General features: G+C 41.0%; 1 protein-coding gene across 6 annotated transcripts in view; it reads left to right on the top strand.

Annotated features, from left to right (window-relative positions):
* PDE4DIP (phosphodiesterase 4D interacting protein) overlaps positions 1–21,504 on the top strand; it is a 198,988-nt gene that overhangs the window by 58,716 nt on the left and 118,768 nt on the right. For 4 of the 6 annotated variants that reach the window (XM_087444629.1, XM_087444580.1, XM_087444575.1 and 1 more), the window contains exon 4: positions 8,209–8,319. In XM_087444629.1, the coding sequence (XP_087300755.1) occupies positions 8,209–8,319 (111 nt within the window). Of the gene's footprint in view, positions 1–7,749; positions 7,810–7,848; positions 7,976–8,208; positions 8,320–21,504 lie in introns of those variants that run through there. The other 2 variants (XM_087444612.1, XM_014779958.2) reach the window with 2 other exon arrangements.

Here is a 21,504-nt window from a genome sequence, read left to right as displayed (position 1 = left end):
GATTGACATGTTCCTTGTTAGAACGTCTGCAAAAGTTATGCATATTCTTCAGGACAGCCTAATGAGTGTGTTTTTCCTGTGTCGAAATATAGAGTGGATCATATGTTTTCTTTCTGTTTTATCTGAGGATTGTAACAAAACTTTTTAACTTGATAAAACATAGAAACCCATGAGTTTTCAATCTTGAGTGCTGCTTAGAGGATACTTCTAGCCTTTATGTTAGGGCCCCATAATCTAAACAGGATTAATATGCAGAATGTTTAGAAATGATCAGTTTTATACTATTTACTTTTAACTGAAGTGAATTGAGCTTTGATCTTTATCATAAAAAAATCCTTTCTAAAAGGCAAAGGACTGGGCAAGTTACTTCTCCCAGCTTGGGTTTCTTTCTTCTTTTTTAAATAACAGCTTTATTGAAATATAATTTACATACCATAAAATTCACCCTTTTAAAGTGTACTGTTCCATGGTTTTAGTATAGTCACAGAGTTGTGCAACAATTACCACTACCTAGTTACAGAACATTTTCATCACCCCCAAAGAAACCTCATACCATTAGCAGTCACTCCCCATTCCCCCTCCCCCCTGCCCCTGGAAGCCACTCATCTACTTTCTTTCTTTCTTTTTGTTTTTTGCGAGGAAGATCAGCCCCAAGCTAACATCTGCCAATCCTCCTCTTTTTTTTTTTGCTGAGGAAGACTGGCCCTGGGCTAACATCCATGCCCATCTTCCTCCACTTTATATGGAACGCTGCCACGACATGGCTTGAGAAGCAACGCATCGGTGTGCTGCCAGGATCCGAACCCCAGGCTGCTGCAGCAGAGCGCATGCACTTAACTGCTATGCCACTGGGCCGGCCCCTCATCTACTTTCTTTCTCTATGGATTTGCCTTTTCTGAACATATAAACGGAATCATACAATATGTGACTTTTTGTGCCTGGCTTCTTTCGCATTAGTATAATGTTTTCAAGGTTCATCCGTGTTGTCGCATGCATCAGTACTTCATTCCTTTTTATGGATGAATAATATTCTATTGTATGGCTATACTAAACTTTGTATATCCATTCATCAGTTGATGGAGATTTGGGATGTTTCTACTTTTTAACTGTTATGAATAATGCTTCTATAAACATTCACATGTGAGACTTTGTGTGGACATATGTTTTCAGTTTTCTTGGGTACATAACTAGGAGTGGAATTGCTGGGTCACATGGTAACTCTATGTTTAACCTTTTGGTTATTCATCTTGAAAATGGAGAAAACCATATTTTATATAGGTTCAGGTGGTCAGATCCTCCAGGGTCCCAAGGAAGATTATTTACAGTGAAGGTTACTTTTTGAAAAGATGCAGAGACCTGAGGTAGAAGTAGAAGTACTTGATCAGTCACAAGGGAATCCAAGGTTCATAGGGGTCATCTAGTGTCATGATTAAGGCCCTGAGGAGTATGCAATATGGGTCAGACTCTTGGATGCTGTGGTCTGTGCTCCTCCACTTTCTAGATGAGCAAGTCAGCTAACTTCTGGACGTCTCATTTTCCTTTACAGTAATGGGGATAATAATACGTAATCTGCTTACTTCACGAGATAAAATGAAACAATATACATGGAAGTGATTTGTACGTTGTCCAATCCTAGCAGGTGATTGTTGTTGTGAAGACAGTGTAATTATATCCAATCAATTTTGTAATACAAGTCCAAGTCATTAAAACAGCCAGGAATTCAACTTTTGTATTCCTGCAATTTAGATTCTTTCAGAAAAGCATAGGGACTCCCAGACACATAGATGTATTATAAATAAAATATTTATATGTGGAAAAAAGCCGTCCTCCTCCTCCTCCCTGCCCCATCCCTTCCTGTCTACTCCCATCCTCCAATCCAAAACAAGTTGGGTTCCTGGGTTGGATTCCACTGGATGCTAAAGAGCAGGAAATACTCTCCAGCTGGTTGTGTGCCCTTCCCATATGTCTGTTTTGAAAATATGACAGTTAGCAAAGTTATAGGTTAAATAGTCTATTGGGGATCATCTTTGGGTCCCAGTCATCATTGCTGCTTTTGTCTTGAAAATATGACGTCCTTTACGCTCGCTAATCCCTTTTTCCTCTTACTGCACAAGGCAGCCAGACTCCCACCACCTTTTAGAGCTCTGCTATAAGAGAGCTGGTGGGGTGTTCTGAGATTCTTCAAAAGTGATAGCTCTCTCATTGGTGCTGCCTTTGGTAGTATTGTTTCTATGAGAAAGTATGTTTCAAACATGGAATCTCAGGATAGCTTAGGATCTTAAAAGTCCTCTAGAGCTAACTCCTAGTTGACGTGTGACGACTTCCAGCAATATCCCTGACAAGTGGTTCTTTAGTTTCAGTCGAGTCCCTTTTGTGACAGGAAATTTACTATCTCTCATAATGTAAGGGCTCAATAAATATCTGATGTATGAATGTATGGATGAGGTGTGGCAATAAGTTCATTACATCCAACTCTACTGGAGAATTCATCCTTGTATCTAATGGACAGCTGCCTCCCTCTGATTCCTAGTTTGATTGCCCTTAAAATAGTTTTTTGAAATTATGAGCTGTTTCACAAACAACAGGAATGTACAAAGAATAATAAAACACTGGTCCATGTATCCAATATCTAAATTTTAATGAATATTATTTTCAGCCTATTTGCCTCAGATTAAAAAACAAAAGTTAACATAACAGATACAGTTGCAGCCTCCTTAGTACCCTACCCAGATCCCAGTCTTCTGACTCCTTTCCTACAGTTAATTACTAGTAAGTAATTTTCCCAAAGTTACACAATCAGAAAATACCTAGGTCTCCTTGGTTCAAAAGCTTTTGCTCTTTCCACAAGGTCGCGCTACCCTACCTGGACAATATGCATGATGGTGATAATATTTATTGCCCATTTGTAAATGAATAGTATAGCTTCAAAGGTTACTTAAAACACTATTCTCCTGTTCCTCTGTTTACCATATTAAGTTATTTAAGAATATTTTTATTTTCATGAACTGTAAAGATATGAATTATCACAGATATCAAATTAGTAGAGTTTAAGTTGCAGAAGTTTTATTATATTTGAAAAGAATGTGTCAATTAAGATGATTAATCATTTTTAGTAGAGTGGAACTTTATTTTTGAGAGAGAGAATTGTAAAAGATTATTATGTTTTCAAGCATTTCCATTATAAGACCTATCTGGGGGGTCTGAATATGTTAAGCAAATGTGAAGCTAAGTTTTTTTTAAAGGCTGACTTGTCAGTTGGTTATGTTAATGGGGCATGATGCACAACAGCTGGGCTGTAATCCTCCTACTATTGTTGGCGTTGATTGAGTCCTTATTAAAGTCTTATTTCCAGTCCACACTAATACATTAAGAAGCGGTGGGAAGAAGAAACTAAGGAAAGAGGAGGGAAGAGCCATTAAAAGTTTGGAAAAGGTAATTTGAGAGAAGAGTAAAGATTTTAGATATACTATATAAAAAAGAACAAAGATAGAAACACTGTCCCTTGCTCAAGAACCTGCAGTGTTTCTTTGTTTTCTAAGCAATGCAGTGCCTATCAAAACATATAGGCCTGGGAGCTGCTCCCAGAAGATTTAGTGTGCAGCCCAGGTATGTGTATATTTGTTTGTTAAAGCTACAAAAAGCAAACGAGTAAAACAAAACATAAGCAATAAACAAACAAACAATCTTCTTAGTAAGCAAGTTCCTGGCCCTCCCCCATGGCCTTTCTCCTCACTCTTTGTCCAAATTGAGAGCCAGGATCTGCCTAGGGGAACAAACTCAGGCTCCTCACCCTGACTTTCAAGATCTCCCGAAAATGGTTCGTCACTCCCATCATCTTTGTTCCCCATTACAGGACAGTACCGGCCTTTTGTTTCTGTCCAGTCTGCCCTTTGCACCTCTGCTCAAGTTCCACCTGCCCAGATGGCCCTGTATCTTCCCCTCAGCCAATCCAGACTTGGATTCATCCTTCAAGGGGAGCTAAACGCCAGTTCTCTGTGGAACCTTGTCTGACAGCCTCTCTTTCCTAATTTCTATGGTTTTTACCATTTGTACAGTTCATATCGTTCTTTGATTGTAGTTTGTCGTATATTATTTCCCGTTTTTTCAGAACTCTTATACAAAGTTCAGATTCTGCATTCTGTATGGAAATTAGTCTGTCAGAATAATTTATTTTACTTATAATCTTTTTACAAAGAGGAATGCCTTTAGATACGCTCTTCATCCTAAAACATCTGTGTAATCTTGTATACAGATTGGGTTCTATTAGAATTAAATCCAGTGAGGTCCAAGTCAGCAGGTTAATTATTTATCCATTCTTTTATTCAACAGATATTTATCTAGCACCTATTATGTACAGGCACCATTCTTGGTACTGATGATGTAGCAGCGAACAAAACAGGAAAAACTCCTGGCTTTCTCATGGAGTTTACAGACTAGTGGGGAGAGACAGACAAGAAACAAGACAAATAAGTAAATAAAATGTTTTGGAAGGTGATGGTACTATAGCATAAAAAAACAATTAAGGGAGATACAGAGTGCTGGGAAAGATCTGGAGTTCCGTTTTAGGTATCACAAGTATGAGATGTCTATATTCAAGGGGAGATTTCTACTAGGAAGTCAGATATAGATTGGAGTTCAGGAAAAAGGTCAAGATGGGCATATAAACTTAGAAATTCAAGTGAACAAAAATCATTTTTCTACAGTAACCATTCTAGCAAATGTATTTTCTTTGGAACTATTAAAACAAACCTTTCTATATTATTGGAAAGTTATGACAATAATACAAGCAAGCTAGCCCATATTTAATAAATCAAATGAGCAAAAAGTAAAATCTTTATGGAATACTTATCTTTTCATTAATTCAACAAATATTTGGGGAGTGCTTCCTAAATACTACGCAATGAGAATACAAAGACACAAAATATGCCTTACCAGCCCTCAAAACACTCTAGTCTGGTTGGGGTGATTGTAAAACAGGCTGGGACTGCACAGGGGGGTGGATGTTATTGGAGAGGTCTTCTCGGTTGTTATGGGAGCAGAAGGAGGCTAGAAAGACTTATAAGTCATTGACCCTTTCCTTGGGTAACTTCCAGACTAGTTGGTGAGACATAAACGCAAGAAAAGTTAAATAGCTCTACAAGGTGTAAATAACCCTTCAAGACAACAGAAGGCAATATCATGAGGCAGCATAAGAACACTTGCCAAATGCTAATATTTGTCTTAGGAGTTCAAAAGAGGAAGAAGTCTTTCTAGGCTGACGTAGCAGGGATGGCTTTGTTTGGGTGGGATTCCAACTAGGACTTGAAAAACAGGCAGGGTGTCTTGAGGGGATGTGGTGGGGTTTTCCTTTTATTCTAAGAGTGATGAGATGCCTGTGAAGGGTTTTAAGTAGAGGAGATGACGGGATAAGATTTAAGTTTTGAAAACTTTAGCTATGATACAGAGAAAAGATGGCTGGAGTGAATTCTGACAGACATGGTAGAGACTGTTGCAGAAGGTTTTGCTGTGAGGTTGTTTGTGAGAATGGGACATTCAAGTTGAACTATCTAGCAAAGAAAGATTTGGATGTGTAGAGCTAGATCTTGGGTGAGAGGACTCGGTTGGAGATTTGGGGGTTGTTTGGGAGGCAAAAGTGATAGCCCTAAAAGTGGATAAAATCTCTAAGGGAGAAAGTGTGACGAGAAAAAATCAGAAGGCTAAGGACTAGCCATCATTTAAGCACTTGCTGTAAGGAACTGGCAAAAAACACAGAAAAGAGGCCAGAGAGGTAGGAGAACAAGGATTGCAGGGCATAATAAGAAATAGGCATTAATGTATAGAAAGAAATATCTAGGTTGGATGAGAATACCCTGCATTCATATGCAATTTTACTTTCCATAAAACTTTTACTAAATTTTCTTATGTGATGAAGCAATCCAAGTAGACTTCGAAGGCATGATTAGACACTAATCTAGACTCTGGCAGCCTGGTTCCCCTTGTGCAAAATGGAGGTGATAATAACTAGGTTATTCCTCTAGGAGCTTAGACCAAGAAAGGGCCTTAAAAAGCACCTAGTTTCCAACCACTTCATTTTATAAATGAGAACAGTTAGGCCTCCGGAGAAGTGCACTTCCAAGGTCTTTCAGCTATTTAGTAACAGAACTGGGACCAGAAAAGGATCTTCTGAGTTTTAATTCAGACTTTTCTCTTCCTGTCTCTAAGCCTAAATGAAAATAATTTATTCTAAGAGCACAGATTTAATGAAAATAGCTAAATGAATTTTAAACTAAATAAATAAAACTAAATTTTAAATTTTAGATTTTTTTTTTAATGAGGAATATTTTGTCTTAAGTCACGGTCTGTGGTAAGAAGCATGTCACCTTACTTATAATCCAAATCTATCCGAGAGAATCCCCAGTTCTAATTATGCCCTCCTGGGGCCACTTTATTCACTCAACTTTTTCTGTCTTTCAAAGCAAAGTGCAAGTGCAACTCCTAGTGAAGTTTTCTCTCATCATCACAGTAAGAATTAATTACTCTTTCTTCTGGATTCCCAGATTCAGTGTTTTTCAAACTTTAGGATGAAACTTATTAGTGGGTCATGAAATCAATTCAGTGGCTCCCTCCCAGAAAGAGAAATAGAATAGATAATATGTGAGTGCATCACCATGGTGATGGTAATATCACTTTGTGAAATTTCTGCTTCAGTTATGTGTGTACGGGTATGTGTGTATACTGGATTGCAGTATAAAATGTAAAAAGTTTGAATAACACAAGCTTGGAGAATTGTAGTGTAAAACACATACTATATGTATATAGCCACTTAGTTCTTTGAGGATTGGGACTGTCTTCATTTTTGTATCTCTCAAGCCCAACATACTACCTGGTGGGTACTCAGGAGATATTGATTGGAATTATTATGTAGAGTTAAGAAAGAATTAGAAGAAAGAAGAGCAGGTATTTTGGGGAGGAAGAAGTGAGTGCTTGAATTAAGGCTAAATTTTTTAGTCTTCTTTACATTGGATGTTAATATTAATTTTGTTTTCAACCTAGTGTTACTGCAACCAAGAAGCTGTGTTTGGTATCTGTGCTGTGGGGTTGTCTCCCAGTCACCTTCAATGTCCCGTGTGATGTGGTATAAATAATACTTCCTGCTAATGTTGCAGCTGTCATTCAAGAATCTTAAATTGCTTTACGAGCAGGATCTGGCGATGAGTGCCTGGCTCCACTTGGCAGGTGCCGGAGTTAAGAACCAGTGACTGGCTGAAATCTCTGGGCTCCAGGCTGACGCCTCCCTCCCTCTCTTTCTCTCATCCCTTGAGGAGAGGAGCCTTTGACCCTGCCTCTTTGTGAGCTTGTGTAACTGGTAAACAGAGTTTGCAAAGACTCCACTGAACTAGAAGATTCGCTCTTTCTTTAGGGGGTGGCTCTAGTGTGTATGAGGGGAGGCGCATGGTAATAAAGGCTATTTATTTAACTGTCTCAGGGATTGAAAATTCCAGGGAGGAAAACTGGGTAGGAACTGATTTGAGGTGAGCTTCTGAATCATCAAAGGAAATGAGAGACCCCTGCGGTTAGTAGCTCTTTAAGATTTGCGCCTGACAGAGAGGGATATTTGACGAGTGGTCACCATTTTGTATATGTGTGCTCTTCTCTATAGCAACCGTATTTCTTGCTTCTGGCCACACTCCTTTGGGTTTTGTTGTGTAAATCAGCCACCAGGAACTTAAATACCCACTCACACACACCCCCCTTCATTTCCTTCTCTTTTTTGCAACCTCCCCATCACCTTGAATTACTCCGTTCCTCATTTGCTGGAAGCTTCTGGGGGTCAGTCCCCTCTCTTTTCCGAGAATCTGTTAACTGCCTACAGTTGGGCCTGGGAGGCTCTGGGAGGGTGACAGCCAAGTCCTGGCTTGGAGTCGGGTTACACCACTTGTGTCTGAGTTCATGCAGCATGTTCCTCTGTCAGGGATTCCGCAAATATCTCCCGGAGGTAAAAAAGGAAAGTGTGCTGGGCTCCAGCACCCAGAACAGTAAGCCCAGTCCCAAGTCCCTGAGAGAGAGCCAGCCATCAGGGCCATGTCGCTGTAGCCTCAGCAGCCTCACAGCCGGCTCGCTTCATGTCGCGGTGCAGCTGCACCAAGTTCCTGGGGTGAGGGGGCGACTGGGCATGCTCCTCCCCATGGGTTGCCCACCATGTCTAATGGATATCGCACTCTGTCCCAGCACCTCAATGACCTGAAGAAGGAGAACTTCAGCCTCAAGCTGCGCATCTACTTCCTGGAGGAGCGCATGCAGCAGAAGTATGAGGCCAGCCGGGATGACATCTACAAGCGGGTGAGTGCAGGGGCCGTGCGCTCCCCGCCGGGCGGGGGCTGGTGGCGGACCCTTCGGACCCAACGATATTCCAGGCTTTTCCTAGCTCTGCTGTGCTAATTAGTGAGGTAGGCGGGTTCCAGGCCCTGTCTGGTCATCTTAATGCCTTGTGACCCTGGACAACCCATTTTACCTCTGTTGTGCCTGTTTTCTACTTTCCTTCTCTGTAGTGGGAGGAAGCTGGATTAAATCAGAGGCTCTCAAACTCTTGGTCTGGAGCTGTGCAGAACAATTACCTTGGAAGCTGGTTTAAAATGTAGATTCCATGACTCACTCCCAGGGATTCTGATTTAGCAACCGGGAACTTCAAAACTTGCATTTTTAAACAAGCCCCAGAGGTGACTCTGAGGCAGGTAGTTTCCAGGTCACACCTTCTGCTAGAGAAGTGCCCCTTCTCATGGGGGCAGGGACTAATGCTCTGGAGAAAAGGGCAGGGACTGAGGACATTTCTGTTCCTTGAGAGATTCTTGTTTGTTTTTGAAGATGATTATGCAGATCAGCTTTTAAGACAGAATCTTAGGCATTTCAGTCTTAGGTATAGTTCACCTTAGAATGACAAAAAGGGTACTGATGGACTAGGAGCTGGCCTGAGGAGGGGTGGGACAGGGAATGGTGGCTTCCCTGAAAGGGAGGGCTGTCTTGATTGAAGGTTGGGGTGGGGAACGAAGACGGAGGAGGTTTGCTGAGTTGAGGGTGAGATGAGACAGCACCTTGATAAGGGGACATTAGGCTATGGGTTACAAGGATTAAGCTTCCTAACTGGTTACCACAATATTGGTTTTCTCTTAGTGTCTGGGCAAGCACTAAAGTGGCCTGAGTGACTTGGAGCTGGTCGCCTCTGATTTAATCAGAGATTCTAAATTTCCAGCTGTTTATGCCAGGAGACCGTACAAAGCTATCACTGTCTATGTGTGCTCTGTCCTGTCGAGAAGAAGGTTAGGAAGCATTACAGGCTGCTAAATAGTATCTTGTATCAAAGGAGTAACTGGTGTCTATGAAACCTAAATGATTATTTGGTAAATTCAAATAATATGGTTAGCTAAATTTGGGGGATTTGGCCCTATGTTCTGTCTTTCCTGCATTTCTGTGTTTTAAATGGAATTTTCCTGAAATTGGTCCAGACTCATCTTTCATCTTGTATGTGGCTTGTAGTGAGTGTGCCTCATTGGAGCTGCCAGGGGTTGAGGAGAATGTTGCCAAGTGAGGATTGGGAACTCAGACATGGAGAAAGGGGGAAGATGAGTGACAATATTTGCCTCAGGGTAAGAATAGTGAATGAATTTGTTTACTGGGCAGAAGGAGGAGTATTTCCCCATTAACTGTCTCCAAAGCAAGGCAGAAGGAAGGACAATTTCTTAGATAATTGGAAGGAAAGGATATTTTTAGCTTGAACCAACCAACTGCTTGAATCATTTGGTCTTACCTTCTGTTTTGCACTGGCTAAGGAGACAGTCTTCAGGGAACACTTTGGGTGGGGTGTGAGAGGACACCATTGCTCTCCTGGAGAAGTGTGATTAAGGAGCTGCACGGGGGCAGGGGAATGTCACGTGACATTGTCACAAGCAAAGGTGACAACCCTTTTGTTATCCTAATGTTGTCGTTAGTCCCATACAGGGAATAGACAAGGCCCTGTCTCTTCCTACTCTTAAATGCAGAGGAGTCAGGCAGCTACTGGCATCATATGATTTGAGGGATCTCAAGCTACTGTGTCCCCTCCTTTCCCTTCTCACCAAATTTTGTTCAGTCCACCTGTCACATTGCTCATCCCATTTGGCGATGATTACTTGGGGAGCACTGAAGCCTTAGGTTAAAATGCTCTTATTCTTTGGGAACGAGAACACATAAAGCCATTTTCAATCATTAACATCATAGTTGAAATTAGTTTATCACACTATGTAGTGATGAGGGGTTGACAGAAACCAGGGCAGTTCTGTTTTGATGGAAGGACAACGGCTTAAAAAACCACCACATCAGGACCCCTGGAGAGCCAGGGGACCTAGGCAAGTTACTTAACCTCTCTAAGCCAGTTCCAGTCCCTGGAGAACTGGCATCAAGGATAACACACAGCATCATAGACCCTGAAAATTATTTGTTGAGAGTATGAATAAACAGCAGCCATAAAGATTAAATAAGAAGGGGCCGGCCCCGTGGCTTAGCGGTTAAGTGTGCATGCTCTGCTACTGGCGGCCCGGGTTCGGATCCCGGGCGCACACCGACGCACCGCTTCTCCAGCCACGCTGAGGCCGCGTCCCACATACAGCAACTAGTAGGATGTGCAGCTATGACATACAACTATCTACTGGGGCTTTGGGGGAAAAAAAAAAAGGAGGAGGATTGGCAATAGATGTTAGCTCAGAGCCGGTCTTCCTCAGCAAAAAGAGGAGGATTAGCATGGATGTTAGCTCAGGGCTGATCTTCCTCACAAAAAAAAAAACCTCCCTGAAAAAAAAAAAAAAGATTAAATAAGAAGACTTATATCAAGGCACTTTGTAAACTTCACAGCTTCGTACATATATGAGGGGATGGTAGTTACATGCCTACTAGTAGTAATAGTATGATATTTAAAAATGACGAAGAGGTTTGGCTCTTTTAATCTCACCCTCAGATATTCCCATGAGTGTGTTTTACATTCATCCTTCTTAGTCACATTGTGATTCTGCAAGGTTAGGATGATTAATTAGCAGCAGTGTTGGCAAAGAGACATCGAGAGTGACATGCGATGCATCACATGGTAAATCAGATGGTTCACTTGGGAATTTAGGGCTCTGTTCTGTGACCAAACTTAGCTTGATTTTTCTTTGGTGTTGGAAGGACACTTCTTTAAATATAGTAAAAACATTAAATCACACCCAACTTAGAATCTGCAATAATCTGGGTGCTGTATGCATGATTCTCTTAAAGAAAACCAATGTTTGTGAAACATATGTAATGCAAGTTTATTGTGAATAGTAATTATTTTATCATTTTTTCTATTTTTGCTATGGCAGATTTTTGTTGGGATATTTGTACTTAAGAGTGAAAAATTAGTCTTAGAGACGATCAAGCGTTTCACCATGATGACTGCAGGGAAGGGCAATATGGGAAACTTTAGGAGAAAAGGACTAGAGAGTGGGTTCAATCTTTCTCTTTCCAAGTGGCATGTCCTCTTTAGGTAGTTGATGGAGGGAGAGACTAAAATAGATATAATCCTTAAATGTAAAGGAAGCTACAAGGATATTTAATTGTATGAGAAGTTGTAAGAGAGAGTTATATAAAAACCTAGAAGTATCAACTTCAAAGCAAGTAAGCAAAAAAGAAGTTAAGGGTTTCTCTTTTTCAAGCTGTTCAGAGAATTCAGAAATAATCTTAAGACTCGTACTAGTAATGGGTTAATAAAAGTGTTAAATTATACATAAAAATTGGTTCTGTGAAACTAGCTACTTTTCTGTTAACTAAGTTAAACTATTTTTTAAGCTTCAATATTTGTAAATAATTAAAAAAAAAAACACAGGTAGAGGCTGCTTACCCTCAGCACAGATAAAGTGGGGCATATACCTACATGATTAGGTACCACTGCCCCCTCTTGGTAGCAAATATTAATTGTAGGTTCAGTTTTTTGGGGACAGTTTTGAACGTAAAAAGCAAGGAAAGGAGAAACCGTTGCAGTACATATAGCTTCTGATTCTGGAGCAAAGTAAATTGAGAAAATGCTGAGTGGTCCACAGCTGAGTATGGCCCACTCCTAGGGAGACTGGCTTGTTAGCATTTCTGGACTGCAGCTGCTCTGGTAAATAATTTCTGGGCAACTTGACTGACTTCCTTGTTGTTGATTATCTAATCCTGCATATTCTCATGATAGCTGAGTGTGCCGCCACTAGAACTATGCCTGACCCTGGAATTTATGAAATCCACTGCTGTGTGGTAAACACCCAGTCCCCAAACAGCACACAAAACCACTGTCCACTGTGTTTTGCCCCATCATGGCTACTCACTTGTTAAACTTGTGTGACTTTATTATTACCCAAGGTTGCTTTAAAAAAGATTTAAGGTTCCATTCTAAAAATGGAATTTAAAATCTGACAGGCCTAGATCTAACAACAAAAACGTTAGGAGAAACTGAATGCAGTCATCCTGGCCCAGATAGAGTCAATGTTTGAATATGACATAATTGATATTAGAAGGTTAAAGTGGATTTAGCCTTTAGAGAGGAGTTGAAGGAGTTGTGTTCCAATGTTTTATCGCCCTTAACTGTCTGACTTTTTTGAGCTGTATGTTATCATATTTTGGGTTTGATGACATTTTTCTTGAGCAAACCTTGAAGCTTATACGTAGCGTATTTCTACAGCTAGGTTTTAAAAATCATGATAAACAGGGGCCGGCCCCATGGCTTAGCGGTTAAGTGTGTGCGCTCCACTGCTGGCGGCCCGGGGTTCGGATCCCGGGCGCGCACCAACGCACCACTTCTCCGGCCATGCTGAGGCCGCATCCCACATACAGCAACTAGAAGGCTGTGCAGCTATGACATACAACTATCTACTGAGGCTTTTGGGGGTGGGGGGAGAAATAAATAAATAAATAAATCTTTAAAAAAAAAAATCATGATAAACAGCCTACTGACTTTACTTGCCTACCAAATTTTCATCATTTCTACTATTCTGCTATCACTGGGCATAGTAGTTAAGAGTAATGAACCAGACAGACCTGAGGTAGAATCTTGGTTTTACCACTTGCTACCTGTGTTAACTTGGGCAAATACTGTAATTTGTCTGAGCTGAAGTGGGTGTGGTAATAGAACCTCTCTTATAGGATCTGGGGCAGGATTCAATGAGCCAATGACTTGAAATCAGCACAACACCTATAATGTAGTAAGCCCTCAAGAAATATTTGCCATTACTGTGACAAATTGAGAGGTATCAAAATTATCCAGATAAGTCTAATTACTGGACATACTCATCCTGGACCATTTTTTATTCCAAATCAGTTTCTTTTTCCTCAGTAGTGGATTTGGGTCCACTTATCCTATTTGTCTCAATTCTCCATTTTAGTTTGCCCATGTATAAATAAGATAATATTACCCAAGTAACCCTGTCGCAGCAAATTTACTATCACCGTCAAATACAAATATTTCTTCAAAAAGAATAAATAAGAAAGGGTTTGTTAAATTTCTTTTTTTGAAATACAATATTTTATTTAGTAACGGCACAAAGTCCTTTGCTTTCACAAAAATTACTACTATTCTGACTGTGATGGGTTATAATTCAAAAATTTTTATCATCTTGGTTTCATACTTTGATATAGCTTGGTCTGGTTCTAAATTCAGCTTATTTTATTTATTTTTTTATTTTTTAAGATCTGTCTTTTAATTGAGATATAATTGACATAAACATTATATTTGTTTCAAGTGGACAACAGAATGATTCGATATACGTATGTATTGTAAAATGATCACCATAATAAGTCTAGTTAACATCCATCACCACACATAGTTAGAAAATTTTTTTTCTTGTAATGAGAACTTTTAAGATCTACTCTCTTTATTAAGTTTCTTTTGCTCACTGATTGATTTTCTATAGTCTTAGCCTGATTTCTTTAGGCTTTGGGCAATATGATGAGTAACAGTATACATGCAGACTTACTGTGCTAAGAAGCACCCAAAAGTTCAGTGAGGTCCCAAACGACTCCAACAGGCTGTACAATTTAGGAAACTTGACTTGAACCAAAGGAAGACTATTACAGAAAGACAGTAACTTTGAGGGAGATAATGTAGGGACACAAGTTTTGGATTCAATCAGAAAGCCTGAGTTCTAAATCTATCTTTTCCTGCTATGTGTCCTGTGACTTGTCCTTAACTTCTTTGAGCCTTAGTCTCCTGAAATGGAGGCATGAGTTCCTGCCCTGCCCTCCTCTCCATACGTAAGTATGTTTGAATGTGTTAGATGTTAAATAAATGTAAAGGCTTATTACCATCCTACGTACCTACAGACACATATTAAAGAGCCTGCACCTTCTCAGATTATTGTCTAAAGTGACTGCTGCAGTTGCTGTTGTAGAGTGGAATAATTTTCTTCTTATATTTAACGGAGTTGACTCCGTTTTCTTTTTACAATTGGATACCTTGTTTAGATAGCTGCTAAGGTTTTTTTTCCCTGCGTTTTACTTACATAACTTTAAGAAATGTGTATAGTAGAGAGGGGAAAAATATAAGTAAAGAGAGAGAAGTAAGAACTACTTTGGCCAAACTATTTTTAAACAGTTCTCTGGAAGCCTGGTATAAATGTAGTCTGTGTGTGTTCGTGTCTGTGCACACTGTGTGTGCTAACTCCTCGTTCTCAGCTTTCTGCGGTCTTTGAAGGCATGCTTGTCCATTTCCTTTTCTTTTTGGGAGTGGAAGTAGGAAGAAAGTAGAGAAACTCTACTCATTAAATAGTTGTAACCAATATTTGTGTTCTCGGTTAAAAATTTCTTTCAACTTCACACCTATTAGGATGGCTAATAAAAAACAAAACAAAACAAAACAAACAGAAGACAACATGTTGGCCAGGATGTGGAGAAACTGGAAACACTGTATACAGCTGGTTGGGAAGGTAAAATGGTATAGCCGCTGTGGAAAATGGTATGGATATTCTTCAAAAAATTAAACATAGAATATTATATGATCCAGGAATTCCACTTCTAGGTATATACTCAAAAGAAGTGGAAGCAGGGACTCGAACAGATTTTTGTACACCCTCATTCATAGCAGCGTTATTCACAACAGCCAAAAAGAAGAAGCAACCTAAGTGTCCGTTGACAGATGAATGGATAAACAAAATGGGGGACATACATATAACAGAATGTTGTTTAGCCTTAAAAAGGAAAGAAATTCTGACACATGTTACAATGTGGATGAACTTTGAGGACATTATGCTAAGTGAAATAAACTAGTCACAAAAGGACAAATATTGTATGGTTCCACTTACATGAGATACCTTGAGTAGTCAAATTCATAGAGGCAGAGAATAGAATGGTGGTTGCCAGGGACTGTGGGGAGTGAATGGGGAGTTATTGTTTAATGGGTGTAGTCAATTGGGGAGAAAGTTCTGGAGATGGACAGTTGCACAACAATATGAATGTACTTAATGCCACTGAACTGTATACTTAAAAATGATTAAAATAGTAAATTTTATGTTATGTGTAAGGAAGAAGGGAAGAAGAAATTTTTTCCTTTGAATACTTAAGACCTGTTCTTCTAATCACTAGGAAACAAATCTAAAACTAAATTCTGGAACCTGATTTAATTCTAATCCACTTTCAATTATCCTCTTACCTATGTCTATGTAATTTATACTTCTGCATGAACTTATTACAAAGACACCTCTTCTTCCTATTAGTTATGTACATCCAGGTTTACACACTGATAGAAGTAATATGATATAGTTGAAAGAATAAGCATTCTAAATTCCTGTCTCAGATGTTTCCCTTATTTGCCTTATCACCTTGGCGGTTCATTTACTCATGTTCACACGCATGCATTCATTGATTCAGACATCTATTGCATATCTACTATATGCCAGCCAGTGTGTTTGAGGCTGGTGGAGAAAGATATCAACAAATAAATAAAAATGGTGTAATAAGGGCTACTGTAGAGGTATGTGTAGATTGCTCTGTAGTATTAAGGAGAATGATAAAATCCACCAGGAAAGGGCTTGCCAAGCATGTGAGGTTTGAATTGAATCTTAAAAGATAATAACACAACAAAGAATGGGGAAGAGCATTTCGGACAGAAGAAACAGTATATACAAGGGCATACAAGCGTGGAAAAGCATTGTGTGCTTGGCACACTTCAAGTCGTTCAGTATGGCTAGAACATGTGGTATCGAGGATTTGTTGTGGGGGTAAGATGAGACTGGAAAGGTAAGCAGATGATAGATCATGGAGAGCTTTGGATTTATCTGTTCATCCATTAATAAATGTTAATTGGGTACCAACTATATTCCAAGTATTATGCTGGAAGTTAGGGCTTCAAAGATGAGTAAAACACAAGTGATCGAGTGTGGTAAAAAAGCAATAATAGAGATGCATATAAGGCATAAGGGAACCCGTATGAGGCATCTCTAACCCAACTGAATGGAGTAGATGGGAGGAAAATCTACAAAGGATTCTTTGAGGAGATGAACCCTGAGCTTTGTCTTCAAAGAGGAGTAAGCTTTAGTTAGTCAATGGATGGTGGAGTGGAAAGAAAGGGCTCTTGCCAGAAGCAAAAGCCTAGAGATAACAAACCGCATGGTATATGTGGAGAATTATAAGTGGTTTTGTGTTGCTAAATTTAAGTACTGGGCATAGAATGAGGCTGAAGAGTATGCAGGGCATATTCCTTTGTGCCATTTTAAAGAGTGTAGACTTTATCCTGGGGATGATAAGGAGCCCTTGATGGGCTTTAAGCAGCAGGGAACATGGTGGGTGGGGAAGATGGACTCAAGGAAGATAAGGCAAGAGGACAGGCAGGCCAAACAAGAGATGATGAGGGCCTTAATGAGGGCCCTGGCAATAGGAATAGAGGGGAGGGAACTGATCTGCAAAATATTTAGGAGGTAAAATATCTGTAGGACTTGGTGATTGATGGGATGGGAAGATTGAGGGAAAGGAATCAAGAAGACTGCCAGGTTCCTGGCTAAGACAAGTCACTTTTTCTGAGCTTCTGGTTCTTTATGTATAAAATGGGTGGGCTAGACTGGGACTGACACTGACATCTCTCCCAGCCCTGGAGTGCTATGATTCTGGACGCCTCTTTGGACTCTCACCCTGACTCAGGTAGTTGCTTCCCTTCTCCCCGTCTCTCAGCTCCTCTGATGCCCTCTTAGTATGGGAGGTGCCAGCAGAGCTGAGATGGCTTTAAAACTGCCAACCAATGTCAGGAAAATCTAGTGCTGTTACCGGGTAGCTGGAGTTATAATTAGCTCGGTTGCTAGGGGAAAACTGAGATTCTGTAACCATGGACTGCTCGAAACAGCTCTTCCCTACTGGGTAAATGTATTTGTTTGCAGGAACAAAGTGGATATGGATGGAGTGTTTTTAATGTGTTTTTGGAGAATTCAGTTTTTGCCCAGGGTGTAAGATATGTTAAAAGCAGAAAATATGTTTGTGCTGGAGCTAATCAACCTCATGTGTGTGGTAGGAGGAGTGGGCAAAATTCTGCTCTGTTATATATTTGGATAGCTGGAAAGAGACTTATTTCACCTGAAGAGAGACAAATAAGAACGTAGAATCACAGTTTAGAGCTACAGAGGATCTTGGAGATAGTCTATAGAACCCCTTCACTTTTTAAGAAAGCTTTTTATTTTTTTTCTTCTTCTATTTTTTTTTCTTTGCTGAGGAAGATTCACCCTGAGCTAACATCTGCTGTCAATCTTCCTCTTTTTGTATGTGAGCCACCACCACAGCATGGTCACTGACAGGTGAGTGGTGTATGTCCGTGCCCAGGAACCGAACCCAGGCTGCCAAAGGGGAGTGCGCCGAACTTAACCACTAGGCCACTGGGGCTGGCCCAAGAAAGCTTTTTATTTTAAAATAAATTTAGACTCACAGAAAAGTTGTGAAAATATTATAGAGGGTTCCTATATACCATTCACTCAGCTTTCCCTAATGAATACACCCTTCATTTTAAAGATAAAGAGACTGAGGCCCAGAATGGTAAAGTAACTTGCCCAAGGCCACACAGCAAATTAATGGCCAAGTTGAAGCTAGAATCCAGGAGGCCTTGCTTCCTGTCCAAGCACTTGCAATGATTTCCTTGGTCTTTAACAAAAGTTCAAGGAATTTATATGCTTGTCAGAAGTTTAGACTTGCTTCCCCTTTGCACTACTGGGCTAAAATAGAATAGACACAGCAGGAGCTAGAGTAATTCACAGATAAATGATTCTGTACCCTGTGCCTGCTGCCAAAAGAAAATATTTAGTTCCTCAGCCTACATACCCCTTTCCCAGGAGTTTCATCTATATGTTTCCAAAAGCCACTGTGGATTTTTTTTTTTTTGGCTCTTCTTCCTCCTCTGGCCCTTGCCATCGCATCTAAGCAAGCTCAACTTCACAGAGAAGTGAGGCTGTGTTATACAGGGAGAAGGCAGAGTGGGGGCTGGTGCAAACTGGAAATGGGCCCGCCCTATCGTATTAAGTAGCAGCTAATCCACCCACACACCAAAAGGCTGATCTGACTTGGTACATGCCGTTCTGCAGAGAGCTAAGTAATAGTCAGGTGGCTTTTTGCCAAGTAACTTTAGAAAGGACTTTGGGTTACACTGGGCAGTTACCATCCCAGTTATTTGGAAACTTGGCTTGAAGAGAGTGGGAGTCAATGAAAGGCACAGGCTGCCCTATAATGCCAGCTTTTCATCTCCCAACCTTGTGCAAGGCCCCACTACCATGAAGGGCAGGAAGCCACCTTTTTTTTTTCCTTTTTTGAGGAAGATTAGCCCTGAGCTAACATCTGTTGCCAATCCTCCTCTTTTTGCTGAGGAAGATTGGCCCTGGGCTAACATTGGTGCCCATCTTCTTCTACTTTATATGGGACACCGCCACAGCATGGCTTTGATAAGCGGTGTATAGGTCCGCACCCGGGATCCGAACCTGTGAACCCCGGGCCGCCACAGCAGAGCGCATGAACTTAAGTGCTATGCTACCCAGCCAGTCCCCAGGAAGCCACCTTTTTATGCACACAGGGTCTTAGAAAGCCCACATGGGGGCTTGAGGAAGAAGCCCTCCTCGGAAGCCCCTGGGCAGGTGGAGGGAGGCTGCCAGCATGAAGGCCATGACCTGGAGCTGCAGAAGGAGAGTCAAGGCTCTGGCTGAGGGCTAGAAGTAAGCATGTCCTTCCAAGTCACTCTTTCTTGATAGGTTTCATAGCTTCTCTCTGAGGCCACGTAGGTGACTGTCCCTCTCAGAGACTCTCTAACCAGACCTCCCTATTATCCAAGTTCTCTCCACTTAGGCTGAGTATCTGCTTAATACAAACATAAACCTTGTCCTGCCCACCTGGCACTACTCCATTGATGACAAGGTGTGTTGTCATCACTCTGCTTCAAAGTCAGGAACTCCTGAGTCCAGAGCTGGACCCTAGGGTCTTCGCAGCACAGAAATGAGATGAAGGTAGTGAACCTCTAGGGCTCTGAGGAGCAGATCCCTTAGAGGCGAGGAGCAGTCTCCCTTCTAAGTCTTGTTCTTTCTCTCCGACCCCTTCCAGGCTGTGGGATTGTGGAGAAACCCAGCTTGCTGCCAAACCATTTGGAGCCTCGGAGGTCTCAGACAAGAGTCAGGATAGTAATAAGTGGTCCTTGCCAGCTTCTGCAAAGCTGGGGGTGAGAGCGTAGGAGTTCTGTTAGCTGTGGAAAGCTTGGTTATGTAAGACCACTGGAATGGGCTTGCCTGAATTGCTCCAAGTGGAGGGTGGTGACATCGAGTAGAACTGGAACTTCGCCTCAGGCTTTCTCTACCTTCATTTGGCCCTCAGCTGCTGACTTCCTGATTTCCCTCTCCTCTCGTTCCTCTCCTGTTTCCCCTACTTCTTCAAGGTGTCAGGGTATGTCATCAGTGCCTAAGGGTCTTGATATAAGATGGAGGAAAATAAATGGTCGTGAGGAAAACAGCAGTGGACTCTTTTGTCCTTTCTAGGCTACTTTTCTCCAGGAGAGGTTTCTAGATCCGAGTCTTGTCCCACCTTCTGGTGTCAGTATTATCCCCGCTGTTAGGCTCTTTCTGTCCTTCTTTGCCCCATATCCTCTCTCCTTTCCCCAATTTCCATATACATGGATACTAAAACCTAAATGCTTCCCATTTAAACCTTATGGAGGAGGAAATCCATTTAGTGTTTACTACGTGCTGGGCACTCTGCTATGCATGTTATACACATTTAGTCCCAACCACATAATAGCCGTATGAAGTAGTCCCCATTTTTCACAGGACCAGATTTACCATTAGTAGCCTCAGCCAGTGTACCTGGTGTCCCAACAGCCACATGGCCTAATTCTTCAGTTAATAAGCAAGGCCTTGGCACATTCTTTAGAATTTAAAGTTAGTTCCTCTTTCAAATGCAAATAATGTTTTTTAGTGAATAACTCTACATTGTATTAAGGTCTGACTAAAGAGAAAAGAAAGAGCTCTAGTCAGGGATACCTGTTTTCATAGTGGCTTTCACCCAGATTGTGGTAGGAAGAGGGCATTGTCTCATTGGTGTATCTTCCGTAAAAGGTGGCATTGACCTCATTTTTACTTGTGAAACAGGTGCAAACTGCCATGTAGAATGTAATAGAAACCAGGCTGTTCTTATCCCCGGGCACTGCCCTGTTGGACTTGTGCTGAGTCTGGTATGAAACTCTAGAAATTCAGAGGAAATTGGGAAATATTCGAACCAAAATAAAAATTAGAAAATGAGGCTTATGAGAAAGGGGAAATGGAATTGGGATTTTTAATTTGGGGAAGCACAGACTCAGAAGTGACCTAATAGTAGATTTTAGGTACGTGAAGTCTCAGTATGTGATAGGTGGTGATTAGTTATGCTCTGTCTCTCCTGAGAATGCAAATAGATTGATGCTAGTGTAAACATAAGCATGAGGCCTCGTTCATTTAAAAACACTTTTTGAGCACCTACTATGTTCCAGGTGGAAGTAGTTAGAACGTATACCAATGAACAAGACAGACACACATTCCTACTCTCATGGAATTTATATTCTGGCACGAGGAGACAGACAGTGAACAATAAACTTTAGAAGTAAATAAATATGTAGAATGTTGGAAAGTGATAAGTCCCCTTGGGGAAAAAAAAAAGAAAAACATAAGAGTGGAGGGCAGGTTGCAGTATTTAAAGAGTGGTCAGGGGAGGCCACATTTAGACAGTGATTTTAAAAACACACATACGTGTTTATTGTCTCATAGTTAATGTGGGCCAGCAGTCCAGGCAGAGCTTAGCTGAGTTCTCTGCTTAGGGTTTCACTAGGCTACAACCAAGATATTGGCCAGGCTGAATTCTCATCTGGAGGCTTGACTGGGGAAGAATCTGCTTCTGAGCTCCCTCGGGTTGTTGGCAGAATTCATTTCCTTGTGATGTAGGACTAAGGGTTCCAACTTCTTGCTGGATGTTGGCTACAGGCTGCCCACAGTTCCTTGAAGCCACCTACTGTTCCTTGCCGTTTGGGCTTTC

The sequence above is a fragment of the Ceratotherium simum genome, chromosome 2, assembly GCF_057802395.1.
Source record: "Ceratotherium simum simum isolate JZ-2026a chromosome 2, ASM5780239v1, whole genome shotgun sequence".
Lineage (NCBI taxonomy): Eukaryota > Metazoa > Chordata > Mammalia > Perissodactyla > Rhinocerotidae > Ceratotherium > Ceratotherium simum.
Note: the sequence above shows the minus strand (reverse complement) of the source record. Positions and strands in the feature narration are given on the sequence as shown.